This window comes from Globicephala melas, chromosome 8 (assembly GCF_963455315.2).
Source record: "Globicephala melas chromosome 8, mGloMel1.2, whole genome shotgun sequence".
In the NCBI taxonomy this organism is placed as follows: Eukaryota; Metazoa; Chordata; class Mammalia; order Artiodactyla; family Delphinidae; genus Globicephala; species Globicephala melas.
The window spans coordinates 6651263-6670266 of record NC_083321.1 but is presented as its reverse complement, the minus strand read 5'-3'; the positions used below and the strand labels follow the sequence as shown (position 1 = coordinate 6670266).

Below are 19004 nucleotides of genomic sequence, written 5' to 3'. Positions count from 1 at the left end.
TAAGCCCACACGCCTCAACTACTGAGCCCGCATGCTCTAGAGTCTGCGTACCATAACTAGAGAGCCCACGTGCTGCAACGAAGATCCCTGCATGCCACAACTAAGACCCGATGCAGTCAAATAAATAAATAAATAAATATTGTTTAAAAAATAGTAGAGCCCGGGAATTCCCTGGTGGCGTAATGGTTAAGAATCCGCCTGTCAATGCAGGGGACATGGGTTCAATCCCTGGCCCAGGAAGATCCCACATGCCATGGAGCAACCAAGCCCATGCGCCACAGCTACTGAGCCTGAGCTCTAGAGTCCGTAAGCCGCAACTACTGAGCCTGCATGCCACAACTACTGAAGCTCATGAGCCTAGAGCCCGTGCTCTGCAACAAGAGAAGCCACTGCAATGAGAAACCCATGCACCGCATCGAACAGTAGCCTCCACTCGCTGTAACTAGAGAAAGCCCGCGCGCAGCAACGAAGACCCAAGGCAGCCAAAAAAAAAAATAAATAAATAAATAAATTTGTATATATAAAAAAAAAATAGTGGAGCCCAGCAATTATTCTGGATACAATCTGGGGGCTAGTTAGAGGGAAGATCAGGGAGGCTGGGCTCAGTCCAGATATACAGGGCCCTGCGAGAGGCCTGTCCCATTAAACTATAAAATTGGCTACATGGGAGAGGAGGGTACAGAAATAGTAAAGGAAATAACTTTAAAATCCAACAAACATAATCACTATTATGGGATTTGGCTTCTTACTTTTTTTCTTCACTTCTTTATTTTCTTATCTCTGCTCTTGCCTTTGTCACTTTGGAGCCCTTCATTATTCTTTAGGATCCTCTCTCAGAAACTGCACTCCAGCCTGCATCTCTGTCCACAACCTCCATGACCTATCCTTACCCTGCTGTACCTTTCCATTTTTCTCACTGTGCATTCTCCTACATCTCATAAACCCAATCATGTGTTAAGCTAAATCCTTCTAGCCTAACCTAAATCCATTTCTCAAACATTTCTCTATAAGCTCCTCAGTCACAGTTCTTTTCCAAGAAACAAATGTCCACTCTTCCTCTACCTATCAACACATTAACGAATCTTCTCTTTCTTCTCAAAATGTTCCATTTCCCTCTTTATCACTCTTCTTCACTTCCTTTGGTCCTGGTCTCCGCCTTCATCCCCAGGAGCTCTTCATTCCCACTCTCTCTTCTCTTAGGCAAAGATGCTCTCCTTTCCCTCTCATATTTACCCCTTCAGGGTCAGTAATGTTCTGCTTGTCTCTAATTTCTCCTCTCTGACTTGCAATACTTCCCCTACCTGCTTCTTTCCTTCTTTACCTTAAATCCTTCATCTGCCTCATTCACTGGTACCTTTGTCTATAATCTTTCTCTTCGATAGAAATGGATTCATCAGTATTATCATTCACTTCATCCAAGACATCCTCCTCAACCCCCACCCCTTCCTCAATCTCTTCATTGTTCTCCTCTACCTTTTCAAAAGGAATGTCCATCTCAGCATCAGTAATTTCTATCAATCTTTCATCACCAGTAACTTTCACTCTTTCAATTTTCTCTTCATTTATGCTCCCCATTCTTGAACCGTCCAATTTCTCTCCACTAGTCCCCAGCTTCTCTCCCCTGGATCCCCGCCTTTCCCCGCTGAACACCAGCTTCTCTCTGCTCAACCTCAGCTTCTCTCCACTCGACCTCAGCTTCTCTCCACCTGACCTCAGCTTCTCTCCACTTGACCTCAGCGCCTCCGCATTCTGCCCTAGTTCGTATTCTCTGGATCTCGAGTCCTCTCCACTGGTTCCCACTCCAGTAAACTTCAACCTCTCTTTAAACCCAGGTCCCCCCCTAGACCCCGCTGTAGTCCCTGCATTCTCAGATTCAGCCCCTATTTCGTGTCTGACTTCTTGCTTTCCCCACACCTCCTTGGAGTTGTCTTTCTGCAAACCCGCGGAAGCCTGTAATGCACTTGCTACACTGCGCACTCGTTTCACATCCATCCTTCCCTGACTCCGGCCTGACTTTCCTCTCAAGACTGCCTTTTCCACATCTTCCAGTCTCCGGTCCTCAGACTCAAGCTTCGGGTCCCACATCCTAGGCTTTTGCGTGTTTCTACCCAGGAGCTCCATTCTCTTCCCGATCACGAAGAGCCCGTTCCAGGGCATCCACAATTTTTCTCGCATCGTCTGCGCCCCTCTGCTTCCAGGCTCCAGTTGCGACCGCCCGCGGGTCCGCGCCTGGCCTCGGGCGCCCTGGCCGCGGGCCCTGTCGCGCCCCCTCGCCGCCCATTGCGGCTTACCCAGCCACTCCCTCATGTCCCAGAGCGGACGTCCAAACGGAACCCCTTTCTCCAAAGACATTAGCCCTTGTCCTCGTCCCTAGTCCGCCCCTCCAAAACCAGCTCCCCCTTCCCCTCACCCACCCCACCCTTCCACCCAGCCCTCTGGCCTGCCGCCCCGCCCACCGCCTGGAGGGCACGAGACTAGGGTAGTGCGCACGCGCAGGCCGCGCCAGGCCGTTAGAAGGCGCGGCCCAGAGGGGCGGCGGGCGGGAGTCAGCCAGCCTGGGTTGTGGGCTGACGCGACAATAGACCTCTGCGATCCTAGAGCCCCCCGCGGCCCCCGACTCCATTCTCCAAGCTGTGGGCTGTTCCCGGCCCTCTCAGTTCCGCGACAGACGTTGCAGCCAATGGCGTCCCGCACGGTAAACCTGCTACCCAATCAAAAGGCGCGGCTGCGAGGGAACGGCGTGGAACCACGCCCGGCTCCAGGTGACTCCTTGGTAGGGAGGGGAGAGTGCGTGCCTCTGTCAGCTGATAGGATCCCCACTGGGTCCGTTCCTCGGGGTGATTTACCGGGGACCAACCTACGGGAGCGCGCGGGCAGTAACCCGCCGCGGAATTCTTGTGTGCTGTAGTCGAGAACGAGAGTGATGGAGGAGCATCTAGAGGCTGGGAAGGAGAGCAAGGTACAGAAAGGATGCAAACACCCTCCCAACCTTCACCTCACTCCATGATACCCAGTGATGCCCAATCAGGGAATGGTGTGTGTGTGTGTGTGTGTGTGTGTGTGTGTTCGTGCCCACGCATGAGCTAGAGAAAGGCGAGACCTGAGCAAGGGGGTGGGGCGCTTCCGTGGCATCAGCATGGGGGCTGGTGAGGATGTCAAAGGAGGCAGGGTTTACCGTGGCCCCGACAGATGGAAAAGGACCCGTCACTCTTACTCATCCCCTTCCCAGGACCGACTCATGCTGGTTTGATGGGGAAGAAGGAAGGATGTTAGGGATTGAGAAGGGGCTGGAGTACCCTCCTCCTTTCCCAAGGTGGGGGAATACTGTTCAGCACTAATGGCTTCACTTGTGTATCTATGTTCATGTAATCATGAGACCATTCATTCTTTCCTCTTGACTTCATTCAACAAATAGTTTCTGAGCATCCTTGTGCCAAGGATGGTTAGGGGTGGGGCATACAGAGGTGCACACTTTTAGGGGTAGGAGGAATGTGCCTAGTGGACTGTGACTGAGGATAAGGATGGAGCAGCTGTGGTTCATCTTTGAAGTCCCATCTCCCTCAAGCAATTACCAAGCAGGAAGGAGACAGGGGACTTGGGGGCCTATTGCACCAATGAGCCAGACTTTGGGGGTGGGGGGCAGTTGGACAGAGGCAGAGCCTGCCGTGGGGGTGTCGGAGAAGCCAAGAAGTGAGGAATGGGGATCAGTGGAATTTGAAGAAGTGAGAGGGGTGAGAGACCAAAGTATGGAACAGAAAGCATCTGTTTCAGTGTTTATCTATGTTCATATTCATGGTTAAATTAGTTAACACAGGGACTTCCATGGTGGTCCAGTGGTTAAGACTTTGGCTTCCAATGCAGGGGGTGCAGGTTCTATCCCTGGTGGGGGAGCTAAGATCACACATGCGTTGTGGTCAAAAATCCAAAACATAAAGCAGAAGCAATAATGTAACAAATTCAATAAAGACTTTAAAAATGGTCCACATCAAAAAAAATCTTTAAAAAAATTAGTTAATATATATAAAATGCTTAGACCAATGCCTGGCATATAAGTAGAGCAAATATAAGTGTTAGCTATTATATTACTATTACTGTTACCAGTAATAGTGGATGCTATGTGTTCTAAGGATATACTGGGCTGTCAAACTCATGGGTGCACCCCTAACCTTTGTAGATGCCAGACTCTTTGAAAATCTGTTATTAGACCATGTCCTCCAGAGTAATCATTGGCTTCTTCAAAATTCTCCTATAAATATAGAGAAATGAAAAGAGTAATAAATGAATATGTAAGTAAAAATATAGCAGAGAAAATGAAGTAACATAAAATACTTCAGTAATCTAACAGAAATCAAGAAAGAAAGAATAAAGCAACTATACTCCAATAAAAATTTATTTAAAAAAAAAGAAAGAAAGAATAAAGGAACAAAAAACAGATGAGATGAAGAGAAAACAAAAAGTAAGATGGCAGGTTTATAGCCTACTATATCAGTAATTACAATAATAATGAATGGAACAAAAAGTACAGTTAAAAAACAAACATCTGGGCTTCCCTGGTGGCGCAGTGGTTAAGAATATGCCTGCCAGGGCTTCCCTGGTGGCGCAGTGGTTGAGAGTCTGCCTGCCGATGCAGGAGACACAGGTTTGTGTCCCGGTCTGGGAAGATGCCACATGCTGTGGAGCGGCTGGGCCCGTGAGCCGTGGCCGCTGAGCCTGTGCGTCCGGAGCCTGTGCTCCGCAACGGGAGAGGCCACAACAGTGAGAGGCCCACGTACCGCAAAAAAAACAAACAAAAAACCTGCTATAAGGACATAGAAATATTGAAAAACTGATGGAATATGTACACTATGAACACACTAACCAAAAGAAAGCTGGTGTGGCTTTATCAATTTCAGACTGGAAGACAAGAAAGAAGTATTACTAGAAATAAAGAGGAACATTTTATAATGATTAAAGAGTCAATTCAACAGGAAAACACTCCTCAATTTTATGCACCTAATAACAGTTTCAAAATATGCAAAATAAAAAATTACACTTGCCGCAGAGCAGCTAAGCCCGTGCGCCACAACTACTGAGCCTGCACTCTAGAGCCTGCGAGCCACAACTACTGAGGCCTGCACACCACAACGAAGAGTAGCCCCCGCTCGCCACAACCAGAGAAAAACCGCACACAGCAACCAAGACCCAACGCAGCCAAAAATAAACAAATAAATAAATATATATATATATATATATAAAATTACTGAGAAAAATTAAAGAAGACCTAAATCACTGGAAAGATATTCCATGTTCATAGACTGGAAGATTCAGTATTGTAAAAACGTCTGTCCTTCTCAATTTGATCTATAGATTCAATGTAATCTCAGTCAAATCCCAGAAAGTTCTTTGGGGGTAGAAAATAACAAGCTGATTCTAAAATTTATGTGGAAATGCAAAGGATCTACAATAGCCAAAATGATTTTGAAAAAGAACAAAGTTAATTCTACCTGATTTCAACGTTGCCTGTCAATTACAGTAATCAAGAGAGTGTGATATTATCAAAAGTATAGATATATAGATCAGTGGAACAGAACAGAGAATACAGAACTGATCACACTTATGAGGTCAATTGATTTTCTACCAAAACAAATCAATAGTGAAAAAATAGTGTTTTTAAACAAATAGTGGTAAAATCACTGGCTATTTATAGGGCAAAAATGAATCACAACCCATACCTTACACTGCATACAAGATGAATTAAATGGATCATAGACCTAAAACTGTTAATTTCTAGAAGAAAACAATAGGAGAATATCTTCATGACCTTGGGGTAGGAGTGCTTCTTCAAGAGTACACAAACCACAAAAGATTGATATGTTGAGCTTGTAAAATTATAAGCCATTAAGAGAGTGAAAAGGCAACCCACAGAGTAGGAGATATTGGCAAAACATATAACTGACAAAGGGCTTGTCTCCAGGAGATTTAAAGAGTTCCTACAAATCAATAAGAGAAAGATGATCTGATTTTTAAAAGAGTATGGCAGGGAGGAGCAAAAGACATGAATAGGCACTTTACAAAAGAAGATCTCTGAATGTCTAATAGGTACATGAAATGGTGTTCAATATCATTTCTCACCAGGGAATACAAGTTAAAGCCACTATGCACTATTTTTTTAAAAAAAGATGTATTTATTTATTTGGTGGCACTGGTCTTAGTTGTGGCACGTGGGATCTTCGTTGCCGCGCGCGGGATCTTTGTTGTGGCATGTGGGATCTTTTTTTTTTTTAGTTGCGGCATGTGGGATCTTTCAGTTGTGGTATGCGGGATCTAGTTCCCCGACCAGGGATTGAACCCGGGCCCCCTGCATTGGGAGCATGGAGTCTTAACCACTGGACCACCAGGGAAGTCCCCACAATGCAGTATTACTGTACCTCCACCAGTAAGGTTAAAATTAAAAGGACTAACAGTTCTAAGTATTGGCAAGGATGTGGTGCAACTGGAACTTTCATTCAATGCTGGAGGGAGTGTGAATTAGTACAGTCACCTTGGAAAACTGTTTGGCAGTATCTATGAAAGCGTTTTAAACACATGCCTACCCTCTGACGAAGCCATTCTCGTACCCAACAGAAATGAGTACTTAGGTCCCTCAAAAGATATATGCAAGAATATTCATGGCAGCTTTATTCATAATAGCCCCAAACTTGAAATAATCCAAAAGACCACCAACAGTAGAATGGATAAACTACGATACGGTCATATGATGGAACACTACACAGCAATGAAAAAGAAACACTGCACTCAATGACATAGATGGGTCTCACTGAAGAACATGGACACAAAATAGTATATACTGTGTAACTGCATTGATATGAGGCTCAAGGCCAGGTAAAATTAATCTATGGTGCTAGAAGTCTAAGAGTGGTCCCACAGTGTCCCAAATAAGTGCTAAAGCCTGTGAGAGGAGAGAGGGAGGCGTCTGGGTGTGAGAGGTGGGCAGGTGTCAGTTTATATACTGGTGAGTAGTACTTGAAGGGAGAGTGGCTTCTGAGCCTCTGCCTCTCTCCCTAGTACCTCTTGGCACAATGGTGTGGACATAGCAGGTGTTCACTAAATGCTTGTTGAGATAGCTCAGTGTAAGGATGAACTAGTAACTTGGTGCCTCAGGGATCTTTTCACTTAGAGAAAAAATACAAGTGCTTGGCCTCCAAGTCAGTGCCTCTTGGTACCAAACGTAGTGAATGGAATGGTCTCAGGAGCCCCTCAAAAGGGGTGGGACCATCTTATCCAGCTCACTTTACACCTGGTGAAAGGTACCTGAGGTAACCAGCTGAGAAGGGGTGGGCCGGTAACTGAGGAAGTGCATGGGGTTTGGAACGGAGAAACTGTTCAAATCTGGCCCTGCCGCTTTGCACCTGTGTGATCTCGGCCAAGTTATTTCACCTCTCTGGTGGTCACAGCTTCCAGGCCTATCAAACAGGGAGAGTTCTGCCTACTTCAGAGGATGGCAGGGTGGGAAAGTGTCATTGTGAATCCCTGAGCAGTGACTTATCAGGATCCCTCGGGAGGTGGGGGGGAACAGCCGGCGACCCCAGGGTGTGTTGGGAGTAATGCTGCTGAGGTGGGCCCTGCAGGAGGACCAGAAGCCTGCAGCGAGGATGGGCCGGGGGGGGGGGGGGGGGGGCGTGGTCAGTCATGTCAGGGACCTCCCTTCCCCCACAGCCCTCCTCCATGTCCCCGGACCTGCAGGGAGACAGCTCCTTACAGGTGGAGATCTCTGATGCCGTCAGCGAGCGGGACAAGGTGAAATTCACTGTTCAAACCAAGGTGAGGCTGCGCCGGAGCAGGGGGGGTTCAGATGGCTGCTTCAGGAGCCCGGCGCGCGGATGCCCGCGTAGCCTCTGGGCCCGGCTCCTCAGCCTGGCTCTTGGCCCCCGGCCCTCTGAGAAAGAGGGCATCTTGTCTAGTCTCGTACAGCCTTTGCCTGCCTAAGGCCCCAAGTACTACCATCCCCTGTCCACCCTCCTGAGGGTAGTCATGGACGCGTGAGCCCCAACTTGGGCCTCCCCTGGGATGTGGGATTGGGGAGGCCCAAAAGTGGGTGCCCAGGAAGCTTGGTGGGTGTAGGGTTTGGGCAGGGGAGGAAAGACACCTCAGCTAGGTTCCCTGGCTTCCAGAGCTGCGTCCCTCACCTCGCCCGGACCGAGTTCTCAGTCGTGCGACATCATGAGGAGTTCATCTGGCTACACAACGCCTACGTGGAAAACGAGGAGTACGCCGGTCTCATTGTGAGGAGGGGCCGGCCTGGGCACCGGGGGGCGGCCGGGAGGCTGGGCCAGGCTTCGGGGTGCGGGTGACGGCCTTCTCAACGACGAGAGGACTTCCAGCTCTGTCCCTCCTTGGAGCAGATCCCCCCAGCCCCTCCAAGGCCAGACTTTGAGGCTTCAAGGGAAAAACTGCAGAAGTTGGGTGAGGGAGACAGCTCTATCACGCGGGAAGAGTTTGCCAAAATGAAGGAGGAGCTGGAAGCGTGAGTGCCGCCTCCCGTTCCTGTCTGTGACAAAGCCCCAGCCCAGCCTCTCCTGACAGCCCCAGGGTTTCTCCCCTGACTGTCCCCTGTGGACGCTTAGGACCCTGCTCCTCGCTCCAGGGCTGCCGAGGGGGAAGGGGGCAGGAGGGGGGAAGGAGCCAGGGAGGGCCCGCGAGCTGCCTGCCGTCCTCTGCAGGGAGTATCTGGCCATCTTTAAGAAGACAGTTGCGATGCATGAAGTCTTTCTGCAGCGCCTGGCGGCCCACCCCACCCTGCGTCGAGACCACAACTTCTTTGTCTTTTTGGAATATGGCCAGGATGTGAGCTGGGCCACAGAGCTGGGGTCCCCCCGGGGGTGGGGGGCAAGGCTCTAAGTGGGCTCAGGCCTCTATCTCATCAGCTCGGCGAGTGGTATATGCCCGGGGTGGGAGGTGCAAATGCCCACCCTGACGTCACACCCTCCCCACGTGTGCCTCAGCTGAGTGTCCGAGGAAAGAACAGGAAGGAGCTCCTTGGGGGGTTTCTGAGGAATATTGTGAAGTCTGCAGATGAAGCCCTCATCACTGGCATGTCAGGGCTCAAGGTGACTTGGGGGGCCCCCTCTCTGGATTCAACCCAGGGCCTCAAGTCCCCAGCAAGGATTGAGACCCTGGGTCCCTGTGGGGGGGAAGCCACTGATGGGGCCCTGCCTAGAGGGGGATTGTGCCACGCCCGGGAGCCCGAGACTGCGCTGCTCCTGGTGACTCAGTGTGAGTGGGTCCTGTCTGGCTCCCTTAGGAGGTGGATGACTTCTTCGAGCATGAGAGGACCTTCCTGCTGGAGTACCACACCCGCATCCGGGACGCCTGCCTTCGGGCAGACAGAGTCATGCACTCTCACAAGTGTACGCAGGGCCCCAGGGGCCCTGGATTCCCCCCAGTGGCCCTACTCCCCAGGGGAGAGGAGAGAGCAGGAAATGCCCTGTGTCTGTCCATGGCCACAAACACCAGGGGTGGGACTTGATGTGCAGACCAAGGGGCTCTGATAGACGGCTCTTCCCCAACAGGCCTGGCAGATGATTATATCCCTATCTCAGCTGCACTGAGCAGTCTGGGAACACAAGAAGTCAACCAGCTAAAGACGTGAGGACTCCCTCTTGCTCCTCTGCCCTCTTTCTTTGCCTGTAATACTGTGTCTGTCCATGAGGGGTCACTCCGTGGAAGCCTACTATCAGCTCTAGTGGGAGATGCAGAAGCTCCTCTTGGGCTTTGGGAGAGAAAGAGAGGGAAGGTTCACCAGGGCAGGGAAGCTTTAAGCAATCCCTAAGACCCCTGCCCTAACTCCTCCCCACCGCCTCCTAGGAGCTTCCTCAAATTGGCAGAGCTCTTTGAACGACTAAGGGTGAGTACTGCCTTCTGTGTTGAAAGGCCACCCAATGATCCTTTGCAGGGAAGAGAGTGTCCCGGGAGAGGGGAAAGCTCCAGGGTCATTTTGGATTGTTCAGTGATAACTTGGGCTCAGTGAGGCCCTGGACTCACTCTGCAGACTAGTTTAATGAGAGATGGAGTGGAGACAGGGATCCAGCCTCAAGTGTGGGTGTGTGGTGATGGGGGAGGAGGTGGGAAGTGGGCTTGGTGAGGCACTTACAAGGATGTGCCACGTGCCTCTGGCAGACTGTTCTGTGCTGCCAGCATCCTGCCCCAGACACGCTCTTTCTGAACTCCTCTCCAAGAAAGTCACCAGTGTGTGCCCGTCTTCCTAAAATGTCCGTTGGACCCCATCTCTTCCCTGCTCAGGGCCCTTCAGTGACCCTATCCCTCCTTGAAACTATCCAAGACACAAAGCCCCAAGTCTCTAGCTTGCATCTTAAGCCTGTTGTGATCTGGCCCACTGCTGCCCAAGTGCCCCACTGAACTTATGGTTCCCTGAAAACATACCAGGCTTGCACACCTGCAAAGCCTTTGGCTGTCGTCTAAGCCCTGCTCAACCCCCAAGATCCAGATCAGATGCCACCTCCTCTGTGAAGCCTTCCCTGGCCTGCTCCCCTGAACCACAGGGCTTGACATAGCGTGGGTATCAAGTGACCCTACTTGGTATTTAGATGAACAGCAGCACTCCCAGTCCTTAGCTGCCCCCCCACCAGCTCCCTCCCCAGCCTCCACTTTCCTGATTCAGAAACTGGAGGGCCGAGTGGCTTCTGACGAGGACCTGAAGCTGTCGGACATGCTGAGGTACTACTTGCGCGACTCACAGGCAGCCAAGGTGAGAGGTGGCCCCAGAGCAGACCTCAGGGCTGGAGCCACCAGGGAGGGCGGGCAGGTAGGCAAGGGCCTGGGCCAGGGATCCTGTGCCCCTGCCGGCCCCAGGACCTGCTGTACCGGCGGCTGCGGGCGCTGGCAGACTATGAGAACGCCAACAAGGCACTGGACAAGGCGCGCACCAGGAACCGGGAGGTGCGGACCGCCGAGAGCCACCAGCAGCTGTGCTGCCAGCGCTTTGAACGCCTCTCCGACTCAGCCAAGCAGGGTAAGCCCCACGGCCCTGGAGCCCCTGCCACTGCACTGCTGACTCTGCCGGGGTCCCCATTCCTCTCTTCTCCAGAGCTCATGGACTTCAGATCCCGCCGCGTCTCCTCCTTCCGCAAGAACCTCATTGAGCTGGCGGAGCTGGAGCTCAAACACGCTAAGGTGAGCCCTCCAGCCTCACCGAGCCTTCTTGCTGCTTTCCTGGCCTCCCACCGCTGGGCCTCTAGGCCCTTATCAAGTGTCTTGGCGCATGGGGGGTGTGGTGGAGCTCGGGGGGAGGTCAGGCTGCCAGGAGCAGCCCCAGCTGTTCAGGACCACAGTTCCCCATTTTGGATCAGGACCATTCCCTTCTGTCATTGGTAGTGAGGCCTCAATAAATGGTAGCTGTTATTGCTGAGAACAGGGATGGGGAGAGGGGCTACCCAAGGTGGGGAAACAGAGGGGGTAGCAGCAGATGGGAGCCATCAAGAACCTCTCCTCTGCAGGCCAGCACCCTGCTTCTCCGGAACACCCTTGTCATCCTCAAAGGGGAACCTTAGAGCCACCAGAGTGCCCCCCGACCTCCCACCCCAGCAAGATGCCTCCTTCCCCACCCCAGGAGCCACTCACCATGCCCCGTGACTTCTCGGGGCAAGGCCTACCCCTACCCCAAGGTGCCAGGCCCTGCAAGATAGGGCAGCATGGGCACCACACTTGGCCACAGGTAAGCAGAGCCCTAACCTGGGGAAACCCAGGGGCCCTGACCTCCCTCCCCAGAGGCTATGGGGCAGCCTCAACCCACCTCTGGCCCCTGAGTTCATTTGTCTCCAGCTTGTTCACAAATAAAAAGCCTGGTTCTGTAGCAAGGAGGCTTGCTTGTCCTGACTTCCCAGTTGGAGGGCCCACCAAATACATCCTCTATCGGGGCACCATGGTAGAGACCAGATCCTGGGGGAACACGGCGGGGGACACCCCTGCAGTGTCTTCAGCCACTTTTCAGAGTGCCAGTGGTGCTGTGGGAAGGTACAAGACCCAGAACTTGGAATCCAGGAGCAGTCTTCAAGGCGTGCCACCACCCCCATAAACCCTGGCACAGACCACACATAAAACGAATTATAAATCCTCTACACCCATTTCCTAATCAGTAAAATGGAACTACCCCTTCCTGCCTCCCTACCAGAGATACTGGCCAGCTCCAAGGAACTAAGGAACCAGCTCTTTAACTCCAGGCTTTTTTTAGTTGATGGCGGGAGGGGGGGAGGGGGCAGGGTATAAATCCTCCATCACTACCACCCCTAGGGCAACACTTCCACCTTACCTGCAGGGCAGGTGAAAACCCAAAGCACAGGGCTGGAAAAGAGCCCACAGCAATGCCAGCAAGAAGCGTGGGGCTCCAGCCAACACTCTCTTGGTTAAACACAGGAAGGTGGAGCCCAAGACACCTGGGTCTGAAGTCCTGGACTCCACCTGGCTGGCCCCACCCTGGCCCCCAGCCACATCTGCAGAAGGCCAAAGACTCAACCTGGCTTTGGACTCACAGCAGCCACTGGACCCAGCCCTTATAAATGAGTCAGCCATCCAGGGGAGAGAGCAGAGCCAAAGACCAAATACTGAAAGTGGAGAAAAAGGTCAAGAAGCAACCAGTAACTTGCAGTCTCGGGGCCCACATCTGGGCAAGACTGCACAGGGGATCACAGAATGGGCCTCACTGTCCTACTGCCCACCTGGGTCAAGGCAAAAGAAGAAACTAGTTCAGGGATTAAGCCCCTCTGTTCAAGGAACCCCTGCAGCCAGTAGCAGACACACCCTGGCTCAGCTACCTTCCAGGCTGGTGCCAACTATGACGCCAGGATATAGAGAGGGAACTGTCAGAAAGGAGGCTCAGCTAGTCACTGGCGCCAAATGAGGGCGTGTGGGGCTGGCTGGAAGGAGGGTTAGGGAAGAGATGCTACACATCCTCCCAGCCTACCCGCCCCCAAGGTCCCCTGGGCCCCAACCTCCAAACAAACATCCCATTAGTGAGCCTTTTTATTGTTGTGTGTTTTTTTTGTTTTTTTAATTGAGGGTCCCTTACTGGTCCTGCTTCCATGAGTGGCTGTGACCAGGGGCAAGGGGGAGGGGAACCAGGTGGCGCAGGGAGGGGTCATCTCCACAACATTCCATTTATACACAGAACTAAACAGACAAGCACAGAGTCACTATTGTGGTTAGAAGTTGGCAGCATGGGAAAAGGGAGGAACAAGGGGGGAACTGGGGTGTCGTTAAAAAAAATACAGGTCCCCCCCAAACAGGGGTTCCTGGGGGGAACTTGGTCTGTTTCAACCCAAGAGGAATCAGAAGATCAAAAGCGGTTTGGGAAGGCCAGAACCGTCAGGGATGGAGGGAAGAGGAGGAAGGTCCAGGGGGTGGGGGGCTGTTTGGCAACTGGGGTGAAGGGACTGCCCTCCCCCTGCTGGGTTCCCCCCAGCCCCTCCGGTCTGGCAGGAAGGGGGCAGCCTGCAACCCCCATGGGCAGGTCTGGGGCTGCCAGATGCTCCAGGCAGGGGGCTGGAGGGGGCTCACAAAGGCTTGCCCTCCAGAGAGATGACGGCGCTGCCCCCCAGCTTCTCTGCCAGGGTGCAGCGGTCCTTGACCTCCTCATAGCAGTTTGCTTGCAATTCATGCTTGATCCCTGTGGAGGAGAAGGGGGAGCATCTGTGAGAGGGAGCCCTGGGGCGGGGGTGGGTGTGCTGCAGCTGGGAAGGAGCCAGCAGAACAGATGGCGGGATAAGGCTACATCCAGCAGGCAGTGAAGAGGAGACAGAGAGAGAGGGCTCTCCTCCACCATGCCGTCCACCCCACCCTGCAGCCAAGGCCTGAATGCAAGGGCTTACGGCACCACCAGCGCTGGCCCTTACCCGTCAGCTTCTTCTTGATGGCGTCCTTGGAGCTGGCGTAGATCATTTTGCTCTTAAGAGGTGCACACTCAGGGGCCCTGGAGGGAAACAGAATCAGAGAACTTACCGCAAAGCCCCCTCCTCCAAGTCTAGCAAGTGCCCTGAAGCGATACAGGACTTCCAGAAACCCCTGAGCTGGCCCCTAACATTCAAGCTTTTATCAAGTTCCTCACTGACAAGCATTTTATTACAACACCCTCCCCTGAAACGCACACCTCTGGATTAACAAGGAGCCACAGACCTTCCTGTCCTGGGAAAGCAGGGTGGGGCAGAGCTATGGCAGGTGACAGGAAAAGGTGCCTGCAGGAGAAGCTCACCAGAAGATGAACACCAGGTCCTCCTTCTTGCTCTCCTTGGTCTCATAGGTTGCGTCATAGAGGGCGTAGCGGCAGTCCTTGTCTGGCAGCATCTTGACAAAGGTGGTGTAGGGGTCGTCTACAGTCTGGCCCACATCACCTACCAGGATCTCCTTGCCCTCCTCCAAGATGATGTTCTTCTTGTCCTCGCTCAGGCAGAAGAGCACCGCCTTCTTGCGCTTCTTCACCTCCTCTGGTGTCGACGACTTACGCACCTTCATGTCGTTGAACACTTTGATGACCCCATCAGAGACAGCCACGCCAGAGGCCTAGAGGACGAGCCACACGCACCTCATAAGGAACAAGTTTCTGGGACGTGCCCTGAAGTCTCTCCTTTGCTTTCTTAGGAAATCTGTCTAGATGTCAACAAATATAGTCCTCAGCCCCAAGAGATCATTAATCCCCTTCCCAAGACAAGTATCACTAGTTTCCCACCCAAGTCACTGTCAAAGGATCAGATGTGACACAACCCCAGAAGAGCCGCCACAGAAGAGACCTCTGAGCACATAACTCAACACCATTCCTCCCCACTCCGACATCCTGCAGGCTAGATTAAAGACCTGTGAAAAGCGAAGTCTTGGCCAAGATGTGAACCCAGAATTAAAAGAACCTACAGACGCACGGTACTCAGTCTCAGCTTTTGCATAGTGCTGACTCAGAACTTCACAGAGAGTAGAAAGGGACCCAGACAACCAGGTCATAGCCATCTACGAGAGAACCAGGACCCACAACGCTAGAGGAGTCACCAACGGTGCTCAACAGTTCTAGCAAGCCCATCAGAACTGTTCAACGCAGTTATCACACAAGGTATCCCTTTCTCTGCTGGAGTCTTCCTAAACCAAAGGAAGAACAACAAACCCCTAATTACGGCCCTACCCGACAACTCCCTGTTCTCCAGAAAAAAATGCAGGCCCGAAAGATCGCTGATAGAAGTTAGCAGTCCAAACTCAAAGGCCCAAACTCAAAGAGCTCCGTGAGAGCTCTTTAAACTTCTATTCTGGGTCGTATTGGGGTCCACCCTAGCCAGGAATGGGGGTGAGACTGTCCACGGTGAAATCTGCCCCCGCTCCCGGAACTGCAGAGGAAGCCGGCCACGTGATTGAGCCGCTTCCGGAGTAGGCGGGGAAAGGAGATCGGCTAGACTCAGCCCCCTCCCCGAAAAAAACCCGTACCTAGAGGAAGCAACACCTCCAGGGCCTCAACCCTAAGGAAGCGCCCTTACCGACAAGCTTATCGCCCCCCTGCGCTGCGGGCCTGGACAAATTACCCAACCTTCGGCTCTCGCAGCCCTCGGGCCGAACACAGGGGACGGGGTGGTTTCCGGGCGGTGCCCGCCTGGGTCACTTCCCTAAACTCGGCTCCACCCTCAGGCCCCATCCTGGAAAGCCGACAGCCCCGCTGGTCCACGGCTTCGGGCCCAGCAGCCAGGCCGGACCGTGTGCGCACGCGCCGGCCGACAGCGCCGTTCCAGCCTCCGCCGGGTGTAGTCTGCGAACCCAGCTCGCCTTGTGGGCTCGCTAGCTCCCGAGCACGGCCGTGATCTCCGCGCTGTCCGCTCTGTGCTGCGCGGTGCAAGTCTCTAATCCCAGGCGCCTGCGCCCGGACCCGGACACCCCCGCATCCCCGCTAGCCGCGCCGCCCCCGCCCCTTGCGAGCATCCCTGCCACCTGCTCTCGAGACAGACCCGCCTGAGAGGGAGGGTGACGCGAAGATAGGAACAGCCCCTGGGTGGGGCGCGCGCGCCGAGACCGCTCGCGCGCTTTTCCTTCGCCGCCCCCGGGCCAGGTTTGGATGCCGCGTGCTCCCGTCGAGCGCGCCCCCGTGAGCCGACTCTCTTCGGCCCCGCCGCGGCGCGCGACACCGGCTGCTCAGCGAGGGACGGGCGCGCGCGCCCTGGACCCCTCCCCCACGGCCCTTGTCCGCGCGGGCGCAACAGCGGGGTGGGGGAGGGGAAGGGAGTCCAGGGGGCGCGCGAGCGACGTCCAAGCCGGCCCTCACCGGCGCCCGCGGGCGCGCACGCGCGTCTCGGCGCCGCCCGCCCCTCAGCACGAGACCCTCATCCCGCCCGGGGAGCTGGGGGAGGGGATGCCGACGTCGCTCCCCCGTTCCCTTTAGCGCGCGCAGATGATCGACCCACAGCCGCCTCCCCTCCGGCGCCATGGCCTGCCGCTCACCATGTTTCCGGAAGAGAAAAGGAGATAGCAAGGAGAGCCAGAAAAGACAAGAGCCGCTGCAGCTGCTGCCGGGATCCGACTGAACGCGGCCTCTCCCGGCCCCTTCCGTTTAGTACGAGCCGCACAATGAGGGGCGGGGCGGACTTCCGGCGCTCCCCCCGCGGGCCGACGGGAAATGAAGTCCGAGGGTCCTGCGCCGTCTTCGGGCTCGCTGGGTAACAGAGTCTTTTTCACCTGACGGCCTCCCTGCTCCACGTTGCATACTGGGAAATGTAGTTCAAAACAGCCGAGAGAGGCGGGGCTATGGCACGGAGAGCGCACCCGTTGGTCGAATTTCCCAGGAAATGCTCGGAGCTGAGCGAAGGCCTCGGCGTTGGGTAATATGACCTGAAAATGAGCCCCGACTTCGCTCTCTCTACCTCGGAGGGAAACGGTTTTCCTAAGATCCATCTTGGCACTATCTGGATCCTTTGGTCTGAAAATTTTCAGTGAGTATTTTGGTTTTCCGAATTGAAGCACCTATTCATTGGCCTGGAATCCAGCCCTAGAGCAAGGAGAATCGCCAGTATAAGGCACCTTCTATCCAATAAACATTTGTTAAGCATCCTCCATGTGTAAAGCCACTCTTGTCTACTGAGAAAAGGCCATATGCAACGTCAATAAGAGAAAGAAACGCAAGGGAAAGGCTACGAGGAAATCTTTGAAAATAGAGATTTGTATTTGTTTTTAGGGTGTTTGGCAAAATCATGAGGTAATAAGCCAAAATCATGAGACAGGGGTTTGTGTATTCAATTCAAGGATTATGTGCCTTTTACTAAACAGTGAAAAGCGGAAATAGATATTAAACCAAACTTGAGTCTCATTCTCGAGTTGGTAACCAGGCATATGGTTAATTAGTACCGGCAGAAATTGAGACAGAAACTATGTGGGAGCATAACCTTCAAAAAAAGAAACTGGGGTGGGGCAGTCCGGGAAGATTTCTTTGGCCTCGAACAAAGGCCATGCCCTCTTTCTCTGCAGGAAGAGAAGACAGGGTCGCAAACAAGAGAATTGGGGGCGTTGATCCCATATGCAGAATAAAGGGTGTAAAAGAAGAGCCAGAAGGCTGGGCTTCAGGACCCGGGGAGCGACTCCCGAGAGTGGGGTACGTCGCAGAGCATGCTGGGGGTTGTAGTCGGGGACCTTCCGCCGCATCGCCCACCAACCGAGCTCCCGGGAGCCTCAGGCGGGGGCCACAGCTCAACCGCCTCGCGCAAGCGGCCCTGCCTGGAGAGGAGGCTGGCTCCACCTTTTTTGAGCTTCGGAGTTTCCTAGAGCAACGACGAGGGGGAGGGAGACTTCGCAGTTACCCTGGAGACGCGCTCCCGCCCGCCCCTAGCTGCGGGATGCCCTAGATGTCCTTATTAGGACATGAGGCTGGAGGGGGCGGGGCCAAACCGAACGCCCGCTGGAGGCTCCTTATAAGGCAGCGTCGGGCGGGAGGCGGGAGTGTGGAGCAGGCTGCGGGGGGTGAGGGATCGAGGCGGGGCGGAGTTTGAAGGGGCGGGCCTGGAAGCTCTGGCGCCCGCCTCTCCGCTCCAGTAAGGCCTCAGATCCGCACCTCGCCACTTCCGGTGTAGCAAATGAGGGTTGCTCTAATTTGCTGGCGAGACTCTCGTGCTCAACTGGGACCCCTCTGCATAGTTCCCATCTTAACCTCCCTGAGGGTCCCCCACCTCCAATGAGTCTCAAAAACGATGAAGTGGGGCTTCCCTGGTGGCGCAGTTCTTGAGAATCTGCCTGCCAATGCAGGGGACAAGGGTTCGAGCCCTGGTCTGGGAAGATCCCACGTGCCGCGGAGCAACTGGGCCCGTGAGCCACAACTACTGAGCCTGCGCGTCTGGAGCCTGTGCTCCGCAACAGGAGAGGCCGCGACAGTGAGAGCCCCGCGCACCGCGATGAAGAGTGGCCCTCGCTCGCCGCAACTAGAGAAAGCCCTCGCACAGAAACGAAGACCCAACACAGACCCAAAAATTAATAAATAAATAATTTTTAAAAAAAACAAAAACGATGAAGTGTTTTCCCCTTGTCCGGGCTTCTTACTCCCAGGCTGCTACCCCGAATCCAACAACGCGACCACTTCAGCCCCTCCCACATATTCCGATGTCCAGTACCTCCTATTTGTTCCCTCTCTACTTGTCCTCTGTCCCCCTCTCCCCGTCCTGCAAGCTTTGGCCTTCCCTGCGTGTCCCCGACTTCGCGCCCCTCCCCCATGGAGGCCCCAGCTCGGGATCACCATTTCCTCGGAGGGTCTTTCAGCTGCTCTCGCGTTACCTTCGTGTCCTCATTCCCTGTACCCATTCCTAATGTCCCTCCGACGAAACTACCTGCAACCCATTTGTTCCCCCACCCCCCCGGACTCTTCATAAGCCCAGTCTCTATACCGTCCTCCGCTAGAGCTAGCCCGAAACTGACAGCCTTAGGTTACTCGGTATGCACCGCCCCAACCAGACCTCCCAGCCACAGGGAGGCGCTGTCCACCTTCCTCTCTCCTGCACAAAGAGGACCCCACC

At 53.7% G+C, this 19004-nt stretch overlaps 2 protein-coding genes and 1 long non-coding RNA gene across 7 annotated transcripts; 2 read left to right on the top strand and 1 right to left on the bottom strand.

Moving 5' to 3' along the window:
- Positions 1–2480: 2480 nt before the first annotated feature.
- SNX32 (sorting nexin 32) lies at positions 2481–11845 on the top strand. Of its 5 annotated transcripts, none has more exons than XM_060302920.1 (13): positions 2769–2959; positions 7696–7800; positions 8151–8261; positions 8382–8503; positions 8700–8823; positions 8982–9086; positions 9281–9386; positions 9549–9624; positions 9844–9883; positions 10658–10744; positions 10849–11008; positions 11084–11169; positions 11493–11845. In XM_060302920.1, the coding sequence occupies exons 1-13, from the start codon at positions 2924–2926 to the stop codon at positions 11544–11546; spliced, it is 1212 nt and encodes a 403-aa protein (XP_060158903.1). In that variant the 5' UTR covers positions 2769–2923; the 3' UTR covers positions 11547–11845. The 5 variants fall into 5 exon arrangements, with proteins under 5 accessions (XP_060158900.1, XP_060158903.1, XP_060158901.1 ...); XM_060302918.1 differs by having other exon boundaries at positions 10823–11008; XM_060302917.1 differs by lacking the exon at positions 2769–2959 and adding an exon at positions 2481–2762 and having other exon boundaries at positions 10658–11008.
- A 1151-nt stretch (positions 11846–12996) lies between these two features.
- On the bottom strand, positions 12997–16612 carry CFL1 (cofilin 1). Its single transcript, XM_030833572.2, has 4 exons — positions 16453–16612; positions 14240–14547; positions 13884–13960; positions 12997–13657 (listed from the first exon to the last, which is right to left on the bottom strand). Exons 1-4 carry the CDS (start codon positions 16453–16455, stop codon positions 13545–13547), a joined length of 501 nt encoding a protein of 166 aa, XP_030689432.2. The 5' UTR covers positions 16456–16612; the 3' UTR covers positions 12997–13544.
- LOC132597652 (uncharacterized) lies at positions 16265–18595 on the top strand. The gene is made up of 3 exons (XR_009564760.2): positions 16265–16940; positions 17473–17596; positions 18244–18595. It is a non-coding gene; the product is annotated as an uncharacterized lncRNA (long non-coding RNA).
- The last annotated feature ends 409 nt before the right edge of the window (positions 18596–19004 follow it).

What these genes read in the sequence shown, in the direction of transcription:
- SNX32 (XM_060302916.1), top strand. Translation starts at nt 2,924, where the DNA reads ATGGAGGAGCATCTAGAGGCTGGGAAGGAGAGCAAG. An exon ending in TTTTGGAATATGGCCAGGAT is followed by an intron (nt 8,824 to 8,981) that starts GTGAGCTGGGCC and finishes CGTGTGCCTCAG; the next exon opens with CTGAGTGTCCGAGGAAAGAA. An exon ending in AGCTCTTTGAACGACTAAGG is followed by an intron (nt 9,884 to 10,657) that starts GTGAGTACTGCC and finishes TTCCTGATTCAG; the next exon opens with AAACTGGAGGGCCGAGTGGC.
- CFL1 (XM_030833572.2), bottom strand. An exon ending in GACCTGGTGTTCATCTTCTG is followed by an intron (nt 13,961 to 14,239) that starts GTGAGCTTCTCC and finishes GTTTCCCTCCAG; the next exon opens with GGCCCCTGAGTGTGCACCTC. An exon ending in CATCAAGAAGAAGCTGACGG is followed by an intron (nt 13,658 to 13,883) that starts GTAAGGGCCAGC and finishes TCTCCTCCACAG; the next exon opens with GGATCAAGCATGAATTGCAA.